Source organism: Meriones unguiculatus, chromosome 10 (genome assembly GCF_030254825.1).
Source record: "Meriones unguiculatus strain TT.TT164.6M chromosome 10, Bangor_MerUng_6.1, whole genome shotgun sequence".
In the NCBI taxonomy this organism is placed as follows: Eukaryota; Metazoa; Chordata; class Mammalia; order Rodentia; family Muridae; genus Meriones; species Meriones unguiculatus.
Window position 1 is genome coordinate 18,365,486 of NC_083358.1, and position 15,280 is coordinate 18,380,765.

Here is a 15,280-nt window from a genome sequence, read left to right on the forward strand (position 1 = left end):
TCCATAATGGAAGGAAAACACAGTAGCAGGTGTCAAGAGCAGGAAATGGATGAGCACATTTCAAATACACAGGAAGCAGAGGGAGCAGGCAGGAAGAGGGGCAGGGCTAGAAGTCTCAAAGCTCTCCTCCAGGCGTGTGCTTCCCGAAACAAGGCTGGACACCCTAAAGGTTCTCTAACCTGCCCCAAAGTGCCAACAAGCATTCAGATATACTAGTCTATAAGGGAACGTTCCTACTTAAAGTACAGCACTGTTCCCTGTCCCCCATAGACCTATGGCCATATCATAACATGAAATACATCTAACTTGACTTCAAAGGTCCTTGTGGTCTTTAAAGTTTCAACACCATGTAAGAGCCCAAAGTCTGTTCTGAGACTCAAGGCAATCTCTTAGTTGTAAAGCCCTGTAAGATAAAATACAAACTCCACACCCCAACATAAAATTGTACAGAATATACATTCCCATTCCAAAAGGGAGGGATGGGGCCATAGTGAAGAGTATTGGACTAGGGAAAGACCAAAGCCCAGCAGGGCACACATTAACTCTTGTAGCTCCAAGTCTGGTACCTTGACTTCAGCATCAAAGGGCTTAGGAAGCTCCATTCTTCCTGCTTTGTTGCCTGAAGCATACAAACATACCCTCCCTCTCTCGGGCTGGCGCCACCCCCTCTCTGTAGCTCTCCTTGGCAGAAGTCTCATATTTCTGACAGCTCTGACATTTTGGAGTCTCCATTGCAATCCTCCCTGGCGGAACCGGGGGCTTGCCATTTCCAGCTGGTCTAGCTAGCCACCTTGTTCCATGGACCATCTGTCTCTGCCTCCTGAGGGTCAAGATTAGCGGGGGGAGGGGGGAGGGCTGACCTAAGGCATTAATGGGGGTGGTGGAGTTCCTACTGTGGTCTTCAAGCTTCTGTCACAAGCATTTTATTCATAAATCCGTCTTCACAAATCCTTCCGTAAAATCTTTTTAAAGACTGAGCACAGGCCAGTAAGATATTTCAGTGGTAAAAGGCGCTTGCCATGCCAGCCTGATGAAGCCCAGCTCAATCCCTGACACCCATGGTGGAAGGCGGGAACCGACTCCCAGCATTGTCCTCTGACCTCCACATGTGCACTGTGGCATAGGCGTGTGCATGCATGCACATACCTCCCCACCCCACACATATTAAATGAAATAAAAGTTAACACACGTGACCATGATACCCCCTCCAAAAAAACCTGACAAAGCAAAATGAAACAAAAACCAAAGAATACAGAAACTGAGCAATACAGACAGGTGTGATGGCTCATGCCTGTCGTCCCCAAACTTGAGAGCTGAGGCAGGAGGATTGTCACTACTTAATGGGTTATTAATGAATTCAGGCAACCTGAGCTACCGAGATTCTATTTCAAACATACAAAAATACCCTCACCAAAACCCCACTCAAACCAACAAAAACTGAGTAGTGTAATAAAGGTAGGAACAGAGAAATAAAGAAAATGGAACTTGAGGATTAAAAAAAAATTAGAGCAACGGTACGCTTAAAAGTAACCCTACCTCTAATTACATGAAATATAAATAAAGCAAATATACCAGTTGAAAGGTGAAGGTAACCGACAAGACGACGTACAGAGACACTCATCAGAAGAAAGTTCTAGCATCCTGGGAGACTCGAGGCGAGACGAGGTGCTAGAAGGAAGGACATTTCATAAGAAGCGATCAATTCCACGGAAGATGTAGTAAGTCTAAAATTGACTGCACCTAATAATATAACTTGAGAGAAAAAAAGACAAGCCAGTTTTCAAAGTTACATGAAATATGTTTGGTGAGCACTGCTGGAGCTGAAGTCAACCTGGGAAAATCATGAAAACTCCCATGTTTGCAAGTTCACCACCATGCCGTATGCACATACATCCATGTGAGTAAAAAGGCATAAACCAGATAAGGTATGGAGCAAACCTGACCCAAAGTGAAAAGTGCAAAATGTGTGTCAGTGGTTGAGTAAAGCATATGAAAACATAGGACGCAGTAAAAGGCTTCAGGGGATGGTGGGTCTTTACATGTATGTACCATATGTGAAACACTTACCTTGGTGTAAAAAACCAGAAAATGAACCACACCTTGAAAAGAGGGGGTGGGGGAAGGCAGAGAAAATGGGAGCCTTAGGACAGGTGTGGTGGCACACACCTGTGGTCTTGGCACTTGGACAGTAGAGGCAGAAGTTTAAGGCCAGCCTCGGTTACAAAGCAAATTTGAGAACACCCAGACTACACGAGACCCTGCTTCAGAAACTAAAAACCACCAGGGTTTAGAGGGACAGCTCAGCAGTCCAGAATGTTTATTACTGGAAGGGGACCTAAGTTCAGCTCCCAGGGCCCATGTGACCCCACGGCAGGCAGCTCCTGACTGACTGTTACAATAGCCCCAGCAGCTCTGACGCCCTCTTCTGGCCTCTGTGGGCACCTGCCTGTGTGTACACACTTGCACATAAACACGAACACACAAATAAAAATGAAAACAAAGCAAAGCAAAATGAGCAAGTCAAGCCAAACCAAACCAACCAACCAACCAACCAAACAAAACAACAGGAGAAGCTGACATGGAAGAGAGACAATACAAGGAGTCCAAAGAAGGAGCCACTGAGCCAGCTCAGTGCATAGAGGCATAGATACATGTATGCACACACACACATGCTTGTGCCCATACACAAATAAAAGAAAAGTAGTTAAGTAGCCCAGTTATTAGTTACCTTGGGGTGGTAAAATAATATGATAAAAATAAAATAATAATAAATTTATGTTTTTTTTCTGCAGTGGGCAAAAATCTCAAGAATTTTGTGACCAAGTGAACTTTTGTTTTGAGATAGGTTCTTGTTGTGCCTTTAGCCCAGGCTGTTCTGGAATGTAGCCCAGGCTGGTCTTGAATGCCCTATGTAGCCTAGAATAGGCTTGAAATCCCATTTCCAGGCCTAGTGCATGCTGGGATTATAGGTATGGCCGCTTTGTCTGGCTGAGACGAGCCTTCTTTTGGAGAACGGTGACTGCGTTCATGGCAAGGGGCAGCAGGATGGGCAGTAACTAGAATCCTTTCTGATGAACCTTTAAAAATAGCTATCCTGCCAAGCCACGGTGGGCACAAGCCTTTAATGCCAGCACGCACGCACGCACGCACGCACGCACGCACGCACGCACGCACGCACGCAGGCCCGCACCTGTGGCTGGGAATCTTCTCACCTGCCCCCTCTATTTTTGTCTGTCCTGATGGAGAACACAGCTTCTGGGATGAATCCTTTTTATGTCACCTTCATGAAGGACACCCAGATCAGGGGGGCTGTGGGGCCAGGGAGGAGCGGTCAGGGTAACAGGCTCAGGAGATAGGAAAGGCAGCATGGTGGCTCTCAGATTAGACCCCCTCTTAGGGTACCACGTGCATCTAGAGGAAGTCTCCAAAGGTCGGGCTCTCCATACTGCGCTGGGTCCCACAGAGGCCCAGAAATGAAGGACAAGAAACACCACAGAGTGGTGACACTTGTAAGACTGGAGGTGTCCAGAGACTGGGGTGTGATGATTTCTGGAAGGGAGGGCTGGTGGATTGTCTCTGTGCATGTGTCTGTATGTGTGTATGTGTGAGGAGGGAGGCAGAAAGGGATAGTGCCTCCAGAGGGAAGGTTGCCAGCTCAGGGACACCTTCAGTCTGCAGTGAGCCTTCTCTTTGGCAAGCCTCTGCAATGCACTGGGAAGCAAGTCCCTGCCCCAGGGGCTGGAGGCAGCAGCAATTGGCCTTCCCTGCTCCTCGGATGCTAGCTGCCTAACAAGCCTTCTCCAGGCTGGCTCAGTGACCACAGCAGGCCTTGTGATTCTGAGGAGCAACTGTTGGTCTGTGCTTAGCTGCAATGTGGTCTGTGCTGAGCTGCAGTGTGGTCTGTGCAGGTCTCAGCTGGCTCAAGCACTTACCCATGCTCACCACGTAGAGGGCTTCTGAAGAGGGGCTGGCTGGCCGGGATTCCCGTGTCCTCCTCAAGTCTCCTACAGTAGGGGAATGACTCAGGTCCCTCTGCACGGTGGCCTCTGGGTTCCATGTTTGGTAAAGGGAAGGCAAGTTCAGGTGCCAGTATGAAGGCCAGCTTCGACAGATCAGGGTAAACTGAGGCAGGGTGTAGCATCAGCCATTGATCACTCAGCAGACTCTTCTTGGAGGGAATAAAGCTTCATTCTAGGGCTGGTACTCTTTTGTACTCTCTGTGGCCAATGAGAAACTCTTTTGATTTACTGGCCATCAAAATGAAAAAAGAAAAGGGAGAAAGACCCCCCCCCACACACACACACATGCACACTTGATGGATGAAGCAAGACAGACTTCAACCATTTTACATATATACATACATTCACATACATACATTTGGTGGATGGAGCAAAGGTCCTACAACTTTATTTTTTTTCTCCCATAGTTTATATGTCCCAGCAAAATCTCTCAAGCAGGATAAAAATTACAATGCGATTACACTCTATTTTTCTTCTAGTGAATGATCACAAAAAGACAATATGTTTCCCCGATACTTTTTCATGAAAATAATTTTCATTACTACAGGTGAAGAAAACAAATTATTTCCACGCACCCACATACATTTGTAGCTAGGCAACCTGTTTTAGATTAAGAGAATGTAAGCAAGCAAGGTAATTTTCTCAGCTAGTTTCTCCTTACTGGCACGCTGCAATTTGTGGTGACAAAGAAAGGATCAATTGTCTTAAAAAGTGATCTTATATCAATCTTAAAAGAATCCAAATCTAAACTTTTATATAAAAACAATCAGCCATTTCTACTTTAAATCCTCAAGGTGCACATCTATTTATTATTAAATAAATGGATTTTTATTAAATCATATCAGGAAGCGGAGGGCAAAATGGGTACAGAAAATCGATCATCACCTTGATCAGCAGCCCGGCTTTAGCAAGAGAGTCATATCAGCCATTGCTGTTACTCTTGTTCCCTGACCTCAAAAAGTCCCTAGCTCAACTATTAAGAGTGTGCCTTCCTGGACTTCAAATTGTTCCCTAAGATTTTCTACAACAGAGCCACTAACAAAACAAAACAAAACAAAAAGAAACCTTACCTAACCTTACTAACAATCTGCTTCTCCAAATTCTTTCTAAGGGTGGTGGTCATTGCCAACAGCCTACATCTCTAGGTCCTTTCTGAGGGTGGTGAATGAGTTAATCTGCTCCAGCAGCAACGCTTGGAGAAGGCCAAGCACTATTACTGTAAGTGCCAAGGATACTGCCCAGTGAGAGGCTAGAAGCCCCTGAGAGTTTTCATGCAACCCCTAAATTAAGAAGGAAGTAAAGATGGCGAGGGCAGCAAGCAGAGCGATGCCCCATAACAGCATGGCATCCTCAGGACACGCAGTCCTAGGGGCTCTGCCTCTCTGAGTCACACCCATTGTGGTTGTGATGACTCGGGCCACATTCCTTCAGTTCTAAAACAAACTCAAAGTTCGCTGTAACCCACACGGGCCTCAACAAGCCATCCCTATTTCAGGTCTATCCTTAAGTTATATTTGCACTATTTCAAACAGTCACACAGCCAAAGCCAGACTGAAAGAATGGGGAAACAAGGTCCCCTTACTAATGGGAAAGTGTCTGAATTCACTGCGTGCAAGCACCTGGCTCTCCAATGGACAGCTCTGTGAGAGAGAGGGCTGGGTGAGTTTCCCAGGGACTTCCTCCTCCACTCTATTTGAAAATACAAATACTTAATAATCTAAAAACACTGTATGTGGGCATGCACATGGACAGACAACAGGCGCAGTAAAATACACATCCACAGACTCACCGCCCCGGCCAACAGCTGGGCCACCCACAGTCACTCAGTTATTTTCATATTTCCCAGGTGCTTTCTCTAGTGGCTTCTTTCCATCCCCTCAGGACAGGTCACACTTTAGATTCTGGGTTTTCCGTTCCCCCTGAGAACTTGAAGAGTAAGGTTTTTATATCACTGGAGTATATGGCTATACAATTTATTGCTGAATTTTGCTTGCTTTTCCCCCATGCGGTGAAATTTGCGTACTAGTCATTTCTGGACTGTTTTTATTACATATACACACATATACATATAACATACACAAACACATATAATGTACAGCTTGACTTTAGCCACTCTCCACTTTCACTTCAGCTGCATGGGCTACATCAGCAGCATTGTGCAACTGTTACCACTGTTCCCAAAACATTTTCATCACCCAACCAGAAACTACACAAATATTAAGCAACGGCTCTCCCTTCTCCCAGCTTCTGGAAGTTTCTTACTTTTTAAAAATATGTGTGTGTGTGTGTGTGTGTGTGTGCAAACATGTGACTTGCTCCACCATGTAGTTTCCGGGACTCTTAGCAGCAAGTGACCTGTCTGGCCAGCCCCTCCTCTGAGGGCTTCTGATCCGCTTTGTGCCTCTCTGACTGCCTCTTCCAGCTCCCTCCTTCTAGTGTCTTCCCAAGGCTTGTTTACACTATCGGAGGCATCGGGCAGCTCCATCCTTTTCTGTAGGTGAATAACATTATCTTGCACGTTCATACCACACTGTTCATTCTCCTGTTAATGGGCCCCGGGCTGTTTCCACCTTCGGACCAGTGTGAAGACGCTGTGGTGGGCATTGCCACAAAGTCTCGTTTCAGCTCCTTTGGGTGGACACCTTGTTGGGTGACAAAATTTTCCCTGCATCCCACAACAGACCAAAGTACAGATACTACCAAAGTCCAACCTGGTGAACCAGTGAGTTTTATTGGTATTACTTACAGGAATGTGGGTGAGGAGTTACTTATGGGAGCAGCAATGACCCAAAGACAGCCGTGTCATCCAAGGCCACCCCAGCATGAGTGACAACAGGCAGCCCCTCAGGTTGCAGAGTGACTTTTCCAAGTGACTCTGACCTTTAACCTCTCCCAGGCAACTGCTCTGGGCTCAGGGTCTTTTTTTTGCAGCTTGTCTTGCCTGAGTCTCCTTTGCGGCGTTAGTGCTTACACTGGGAGGGAGAGGCCTCGTGAATCTGGTCAGTTTCAGGAACTTCCTGAAGCTGTTTCGAGGTATTTAGCTTCCTTGCCGTATGGGACGTTTCACTCTGGGAGTAAAGCGTTGTACAATACGCCGCAGGTGGGATGGCGGGGGCACGCTGTGGTTCTGTGATTGGCTTTTGGGCAGACCATGGGGCTGTGCTGTGGACCATGCACCGTTCCCCGTTCCTACCACGGTGCGTGAGGATTCTGATTTCTCCACATCTTCCCCAGGGCCTGTTTTGCACACACGCGTGCACCCACACCCACCACACATGGACACCCCAACCCCCACAATTTATGGCCATTTCTGGTAAATGGGATTACAGTAGTTTGCTAATGAGATTTTTTTTCAATGCTCCTGAGTAAATTTTCTTTCTTGATGTTAGGATGTGTGCGTATACAGGTACGTACACATGTGTGTGAGTACATGTGTTTGTGTGTCCATGTATGTATGCGAGCACATATGCATGCATGTGAGTGTGTGTACATGTGTGTACACATGTGTATGTGTGTATGTGCAAGTGTGTATGTGTGTGCAGGCCAGAGGGAGAAGTTGGGCGACTTCCATAATTGATGTGAGCATCTTTCCACCTGTTCTTTGGCCATTTGTTCGAAATCTTTATTTATACTTTGCCTTTCTTGCCAGGCTCTCACTGTACAGCCTGGGCTGCGGCTCCTCAGTGCTGTGATCTTCGCCCCCGTTTTAATGGGTCATTTCTCTTTTTGTTATTTTGCTGTAGGAGACCTTCACATATTTTGGATATTATGCCTTTATCAGGCAGAGTATCTGCAAACATTTTCTCCTTTTCTGTGGATTTTTTAAGTTTTTGTTTCTAAATTATGTGTAAGTGTGTGTCTGTGTGCCTTGCTTCTGAGTTCAAAGGCATTTGATGACCTAGAGCTGAAATCACAGGCTGTTATAAGCCATCTGACGCTGGGAACTGAACTTGGGACCTTTGGGAGAGCAGTAAGTGCTCTTAACTACTGAGCCATGGATCCAACCCTTTCTTTTCACTTTCTGGATATTGTTTGTGATTTGGGTGTTATATTTAAGAATCTTTTGCCAAGCTATGCTTGGTTTTGAGCTCTATAAAAGCAGTATTATTCCCAATGCAATCTTCTGCTACTTTGTGCTTTTTTTTTTCAAAATTGTAAGATTATGTCTATTTTCTGTTGTCCAAGCATTTTCATGGCTGTATAATATTCCATTGTGCAACCACACCACACAGTAGTTACCAGTATCCTGTTGAAAGGTATCTGTGCTCTTCCTACTTATTCTGGTATCACATCAATGTCATTATTAACAGCCCAAGTGATTCTTTGGTACAATCTAATTTAAAAACAGCTTTTTTTCTTCTTTTTTTTTAATGAGTGAAGCCATTCAGATGGGGTTGCCACATTTGAGCAAACAGCACACCAGAAAAGGTATTTGACTGAAACATTGATTTTTCTCAGCTGCCCATTTGGACTAGCCACTGGACTAAGAAGCTGTGGGAAGTCCTGCTGTTGGGTTTGCTCTGTGTCCACGCTAACTATGGGGGGTGTGTGGTTTGCTAAGAACAGTCAGAGGAGACACAGCAGGCTCACTTCACTGGTTTCGAGTTGGAACCCTTTTGAAAACAGGAAGATGTCCACACGGGTGGGGGAGGAACTGTGAAATGGAAATGCCTTCTTCACTGTTCTTCCTGAGTGAGACTGCAGGAATTTCTGCACTGGATTTGAAATGATTTCAAGATGAACCTTTTTGAGTACTTGAAAGTCCGGAGTGAAGAGGCAGCCCAAGGGCCCCGTGTCAGTCCATACTACAGCTCCACACCATACTACAGCTCTGTACCCCAGAGATTAAAGAGCAGCGGACCAGACCCAATCAGCCCAGCCTACTGATTTCAAGCTCCAGAGCTTTCCAAAGTCAGGAGATGGCCACACTTAGGTGGCCTGATTGAGAAAAGGAAACACTTTCTTTATAGTCCCAGATAGGCCAGGTCACAAGGGTGTCTAAAAGGGCTCTGAAATAACTCAAAGAAAGGCCTAACCAGCCCCCCACCCCAAACACACAGTAAAGTGTCAGACTGCCAGGCCCTGCTCCCCATCCCAACCTCTGGGGGTTATCCACCTCTGTGGTGGGTGGGAGGGTCACGAAGTTACTAGATTTCTTCATGATTTGTAAAATAACACCACAGGGGGAGCCAAGTGTGAAGCAAGAGCTCAGCTCTTGACAGGGGTTTGGTTCCTGGAACAACAGGAGTGACCTTAGCAAGGCCGACATTGTGCAAACACAGAATTGGAAGAGGAGGAGCTGGGGTCAGATCCTGAAGCATAAAAGCATTGGCAGGAGTCACGGCGTCACAGCCCTTCCAGAGAGAGGCAAGAGAGGCCAAGATGAGGTGAGTCCACGGCGCACGCTTCACGCTTTGAGGACAGTGTAGAAGCCTAGGGGAGAAGTGCAAGAATGGGGTTCAGGAATGGGGCCAACGGGCTAAGGTTCTAGGGGGATCTAGCCCCTAGCCTGCAGGTCACATGTGGCTGAGGACAGCTGTGAATGCAGAGGGACACAAAACTGTAAACTTACCTACAGTGTTATGAACGTTTTTTCTTTTTTTTTTTTTTTAAAAAAAACTTGGTCCTGCAGCTTGAGTGTGAATTTTGTAGGTGACAACGTCATGCTGAAATGTCAATGGCAGGATGTGCCTAGAGCCTCAGGGAGGAAAGGGCCGGTGACTAAACCCCTTCCTCCTGCACCCACAGGAGGTGGGCCGTCAGGTGGGGCTGTGTCTCTGAGGAAGATCTTTCCCCTTGAGATGCCTTGTTTTCACCAGCATGCAGCAGCTTCCTGGAATACTAGCTGTGCTATCAAATGACCTCCTGCTTTTAACGAAAAAAAGGCAGAAGTCATACATCTTACCGATACAATCAAGGCACACATTTTTTTCTTAAATCAAAATAGAAAGATTTTGAAGGCTGAAAAAAGACTAGAAGCATAGTGTCACCCAGAAATTCCTGACTGGCCAACGTTGGTTGGAAGTTGGCTACCTTTAAGTGTGGCCTGTGCACCAATGATGGCCACAGTCATGCCTTTAGGAAGCCGGTGTTCTCCAGGTAACCTCTGGCATTTTTGGGTTTGACATGCCATCCTTTAGAGGCAAATACTCACAAAATAATAGGAACAACCATATATGCATTAGGGGTGATGGTGCACACGTGGAGACTCTAGAAGCTGAGGTAAGCTGAGCCCAGGAGTTCAGACTGGGCAAAGAGACCTTAAGGACAACAAGAAGACACTATAATCTTTTCATTATGGGATTGTAAAAGGAACTTTTATTCTCCTGAGGTAATTGTTGTCTTGGAGGCTTCTTCTTGCCTCCTTCTGCTAACCTAGGCCTAGTCCTGGAAGCTTCTAGCCTCCATACAGTCTAATCCAGGCCCAGAATGTTTTCAGCCTCTAAGACTTACTGCTTAATAAGCTTGTTAGGACTAATACACCAATGTTGGGAAATGTACGCCTGTGCGCCTATGGAGGTTACACGCGGGTTCACAAATCACACCACGAGATCGGTTCCACGTAGGAGGTTTATTAGGGGAAGGGGGGTTGCAGAGAGAGAGAGAGAAAGAGAGAGAGGGGGAGAGAAAGAGAAGAGAAGAGAGTAAGAGTAAGAGAGAGGGAGAGGGGAGGGCTCCAGTTCTCTTATAGGGTGACCCAGGGCATGCGCAGGTAATTCCAGGTGGTCAGGGTGTCTTCACAAATGCCTGATAACTGGTCTGTCAGGTCCCTTGGGGCTGGCCGTGGAAGTGCCTGCTTACTGATCCCAACAAAGCTCACCCTTTCTTGTTCTTTCTGAGCTCTGGGCTGGCTGGTTCAACTCAAACCCCTCTCCTAGCTGACTTATTCAATCTGGCTTCTCTCTTGGGCCCAGAATTGCTCTGCTTGGCCTCAAACTAACTCCAGCAATCTAGAAGTCTTCTGGCTCCTTCTCATTCTCTGGCTCATTCCATCTCCACCTGTGTCTAGCTTGTTCTCACGTTCAACCTCTCTCTCTCTCTCTTTTTTTTTTTTTTTTACAGAAATGACTCAAAGAAAGGTCTAACACCTCCCCCCCCCCAATACAGTGTCAGATTGTCAGTCCCTGCTCCCTTTCCCACCTCTGGGGGTAATCCAGCACTGTGGTAAAACTTCTCCTGGTAAAACTTCCTCCTTTCTTCCTCTCTGCATTGCCCCTTAGGTAGCTTCCCTTTCCTCTCTCTTCTCCTGAGGGTTGGGCATATCCTATTCCGTCAAGTCTTTCTCAGATTCCTCACTTTTTTCTGACAGTCACTTTCAAACATGGGTGCTTCCTTCTACAAACTAATTTTACTTTCATTGTTTGGGATTAAAGGCATATACCACCAGGCCTGGATCTAAGTGTTTCTTGCTCTAAACCAGGCCAGCCTTGAACCCAGATCTGTTTGCCTCTGTCTCCTGGATTAAAGGCGTACATGTCTGTATTCCAGCTGGATCACATAGACCTGGAAGGTCTTTGGATGTGATCTCTTCCCAGAACAACCATGTTTCTGAATTAACATTCTTTTACATGGGACATATCAAAAGTAGTGAGGATAGCAAAATAAACTGTAGCCATCTTCTTTAAGGTAGCTTAGCTACAATGTTCTAACAGTGTCTCATTTCACAGATGTGTGGCAGAGGCTTCTTTCTAGACACCACGGATCATCACTGGAGTTCTCTTTTCTCACTCCCCACATCTCTCAGCTTTTCTGAGACAGGCGCTTCAAATTTCTCAATCCTCCAGCCCCAGCCTCTGCCTCAGAGGTCTGGGATGGCATACATGCTACCACACTGGTGTCTTCTTTCTTCTGTCACGGTGGTCCCGTTCTGAAGCTTGTGCAGAGTTCCCAGTGACACAGAGCTTGCTGTGTGTCTGGAGTTTGCTGAAGCCTGGGGGTGGGGGTGGGGGTGGGATGCAGCCCTTTGGTTTCAGCATTTCATTCTCTTTCTCTACTATCTGCTTAATGGAAAGTGTGTGTGTGTGTGATGGGGTACATGCAAGACCGCACATGCAGGAAGACTAACTCCACTCCTTCCTTGCCACCTCTCTACAGAGCCCTGGGAGCTGTTGTCACCCTCCTGCTCTGGGGACAGCTTTTTGCTGACTTGGGAAATGATGCCATGGATTTTGAAGGTGAGGTTTTGGGGTTTCCCAGGGGCTGTGCACCCCAGCTCTGCTTTGGAGCACTCTGATGGGTGCCCTAGTCTGGCCCCATCAGACCTGCACTGTTAGGGAAGACTCAGGTCGTCTTCTACTCTAGATCTTTGGGGCCTCCCTTCCTCAGCTTCCACTAGAGTGCAAGGGAGTCTGGTGTGCAGGGCGGCTCCATCTCTGTCGACTTTTCATGGGGAGCCATCTGAGCCACCACGGCCTTTTCTGGCTTCTTCTTGGCAGATGACAGCTGCCCAAAGCCCCCGGAGATTGCAAATGGCTACGTGGAGCATTTGGTTCGCTATCGCTGCCGACAATTCTACAGACTGCGGACCGAAGGAGATGGTAAGGCTTGGACAAGCGTCCCTCCCTTCACACCCTGGTCCTGCCTGTTGTTACCTATAACCCTGGGCAGCCATGTTCCTGACAGTTTCTAAGAGCTTCACGGTATCTTTAAAGCTCTTGTGGTTCTCATAGCACTTTTTTTTTCTTTCTTCCTTTCTTTTTTTTTTTTCTTTTTCTTTTTTTTTTGAGAGACACTCTTAGTTTCATTTTTTTCAACAAGGAAACCAAGGTACAGAGGCTATGGTAGCCTGTGAGAGTCAGAGTCAGGATCTGAATCCTGACTTCTTCCTGTCCTATGCTGCCATCTGCCACGATTGACTCCTGTCAGACAGAACGTGACCTGAGGCAGAGGTCACGGCACTTCTGGCCTTCCTTCCTGGCATTGTCCTTTTCTCCCTTTCCTCCAGCTCTTTAACCTTTCTTGTTAGACATCTCCTCATGCTACATGGGGTGGGGATGGGGCAGATTCACTTTCTGTGAGCTCACCTTCCCGTTTTGTTTCAGGAGTGTATACCTTAAACAGTGAGAAGCAATGGGTGAACACAGCTGCCGGAGACAGACTCCCCGAGTGTGAGGCAGGTGGGTGATGAGGGCTTTAAAGCAGGGGCAGGGATTGGGGCTAAAATGTGGCAAAGCTGTGTTCCTCTTGTGTGGCCTGAAGATGTAAGAACCAAGACAGGGGTCAGAGAGAACCACAGCTGGCAAAGCAGGGGCAATATTGCTCCCAGGGAGCTGAGTGGCCTGCTCCTTAGGCCTAAGGGCTTGGCTGAATCAACCGTCTACACTGCTTCCCACTGAGATGCCTCTGTACAGAACAGATGCCTTCTGCTTTCAGAGCCTTGGCCAAAGGTGACGTGAACTCCCCAGGAAGGACTGGGCCAGGGAGGAAATAACATAAGCTGATAAGGGATAGGGAAGGATCTGAGGCAGCTGGGACCCCTGTATTACGTAGTTCTCTCTACCGCCTAAATAAGAATTCTGTCCAACCGTGCTGCTATCAATGGTGGGCACTGCCAACCTGCCTTGTGTTCAGCTTCAACATCTGAACAACCTGTGTTCCTGAAAATGCTGCTACCGGGCCATCTTTGTCTGAGAATGAAATGTACACAGAGCTTCCAGCCCTTCCAGAGAACTGTGGAATGTGTGTGTGTGATGTTTATATATGTGTGCAGATATGTATATGTATTTATATAGTAGTTTATCAGCCAGGGTTAAAAACATTAAGTCTCTTGATATGTAAACACAAGAAAGGAAAGGAGCAGGTGGCAAGGAGTGTTTGCTTATTGCTGGGTGCGGAAGCAGCAGCAGCTAATGCTTCCGGGGCCTCTGAAGATGGGGCCAGCTCCATTCTGCTGCTCACATCCCTCCATCCCTCCGTCCCTCCATCCCTCCATCCCTCCATCCCTCCATCCCTCCCTTCACAGTGTGTGGGAAGCCCAAGCATCCCGTGGAGCAGGTGCAGCGCATCATCGGCGGTTCCATGGATGCCAAAGGCAGCTTTCCCTGGCAGGCCAAGATGGTCTCCCGCCATGAACTCACCACGGGAGCCACGCTGATCAGCGACCAGTGGCTGCTGACTACAGCCAAGAACCTCTACCTGAATCACAGCGAGGACACGTCGGCCAAGGACATTGCCCCTACCTTGAAACTCTATGTGGGGAGAAAGCAGCTGGTGGATATTGACAAGGTGGTTCTCCACCCCAACCGTTCTGTGGTGGACATCGGGCTAATCAAGCTCAAGCAGAAGGTGCCTGTCAACGAGAGGGTGATGCCCATCTGCCTGCCTTCCAAAGACTATGTGGTACCGGGCCGCATGGGCTATGTGTCCGGCTGGGGGCGGAACGCCAACTTCAGGTTTACTGATCGCCTCAAGTATGTCATGCTGCCTGTGGCCGACCAGGAGAGCTGTGTGCGTCATTATGAGGACAGCACAGTGCCTGAGAAGAAAGCCCCCAAGAGTCCTGTTGGGGTACAGCCCATCTTGAATGAGCACACCTTCTGTGCTGGCTTGACCAAGTTCCAGGAAGACACGTGCTACGGCGACGCTGGCAGCGCCTTTGCCGTTCACGACATGGAGGAGGACACGTGGTATGCAGCAGGGATCCTGAGCTTTGACAAGAGCTGTGGTGTGGCCGAGTATGGCGTGTACATGAAGGTGGCCGACATCCTGGACTGGATTCGGGAAACCATGGCCAAGGAGTAGTGCAGGGCTGACTGGAAGGCTATGCTCGGCGGCCCAGGCTGGGAGTCACTGTCTGAGGGCCCAGTTGACCATGGAGGAGGGGGAAGTGGAGGGGTTGGGGACACAATCTGTGGGGTGTGAGCCGATAATAAAGAACTTGCTCCTGACCCATTTCTGGGCTCCATGTAGTCTGTGGCTTTTATTCTCATTTACAGTGCTGGGTAGCCAAGAAGCATGGTCTACTGAAAAAAAACGAGGACCCTCCCCCCCATCCCAAGGTGCCAGGAAATCCCCAGGGTGCTACTGACTGCCTTGGGGAGTCATGCTCATGAGAGTCAGGTCTCGAGGAGATCCCTGTGACCCTTGATTTTCAGCCAAGGGAAAAGACTTGGAGACGTGTTTTGATCAAGGTCACCAGCTACTTGGCCGCAGAGGTGTGCTGGACCCTGGGTCTACTGTGAGCCCGTGAGGAGTGCAAGCTCAGCGTGGGACAAGGAGGGTCGTGATAGAAGCCCTTGGGTCTGTGCACCTGCCAGTGCCCC

General features: G+C 47.8%; 1 protein-coding gene across 1 annotated transcript; it reads left to right on the forward strand.

Moving 5' to 3' along the window:
* The first annotated feature begins 9,285 nt into the window (after positions 1-9,285).
* Positions 9,286-14,909, forward strand: LOC110561431 (haptoglobin). Its single transcript, XM_021657846.2, has 5 exons — positions 9,286-9,406; positions 12,114-12,193; positions 12,455-12,556; positions 13,061-13,135; positions 13,981-14,909. Exons 1-5 carry the CDS (start codon positions 9,402-9,404, stop codon positions 14,757-14,759), a joined length of 1,041 nt encoding a protein of 346 aa, XP_021513521.1. The 5' UTR covers positions 9,286-9,401; the 3' UTR covers positions 14,760-14,909.
* The last annotated feature ends 371 nt before the right edge of the window (positions 14,910-15,280 follow it).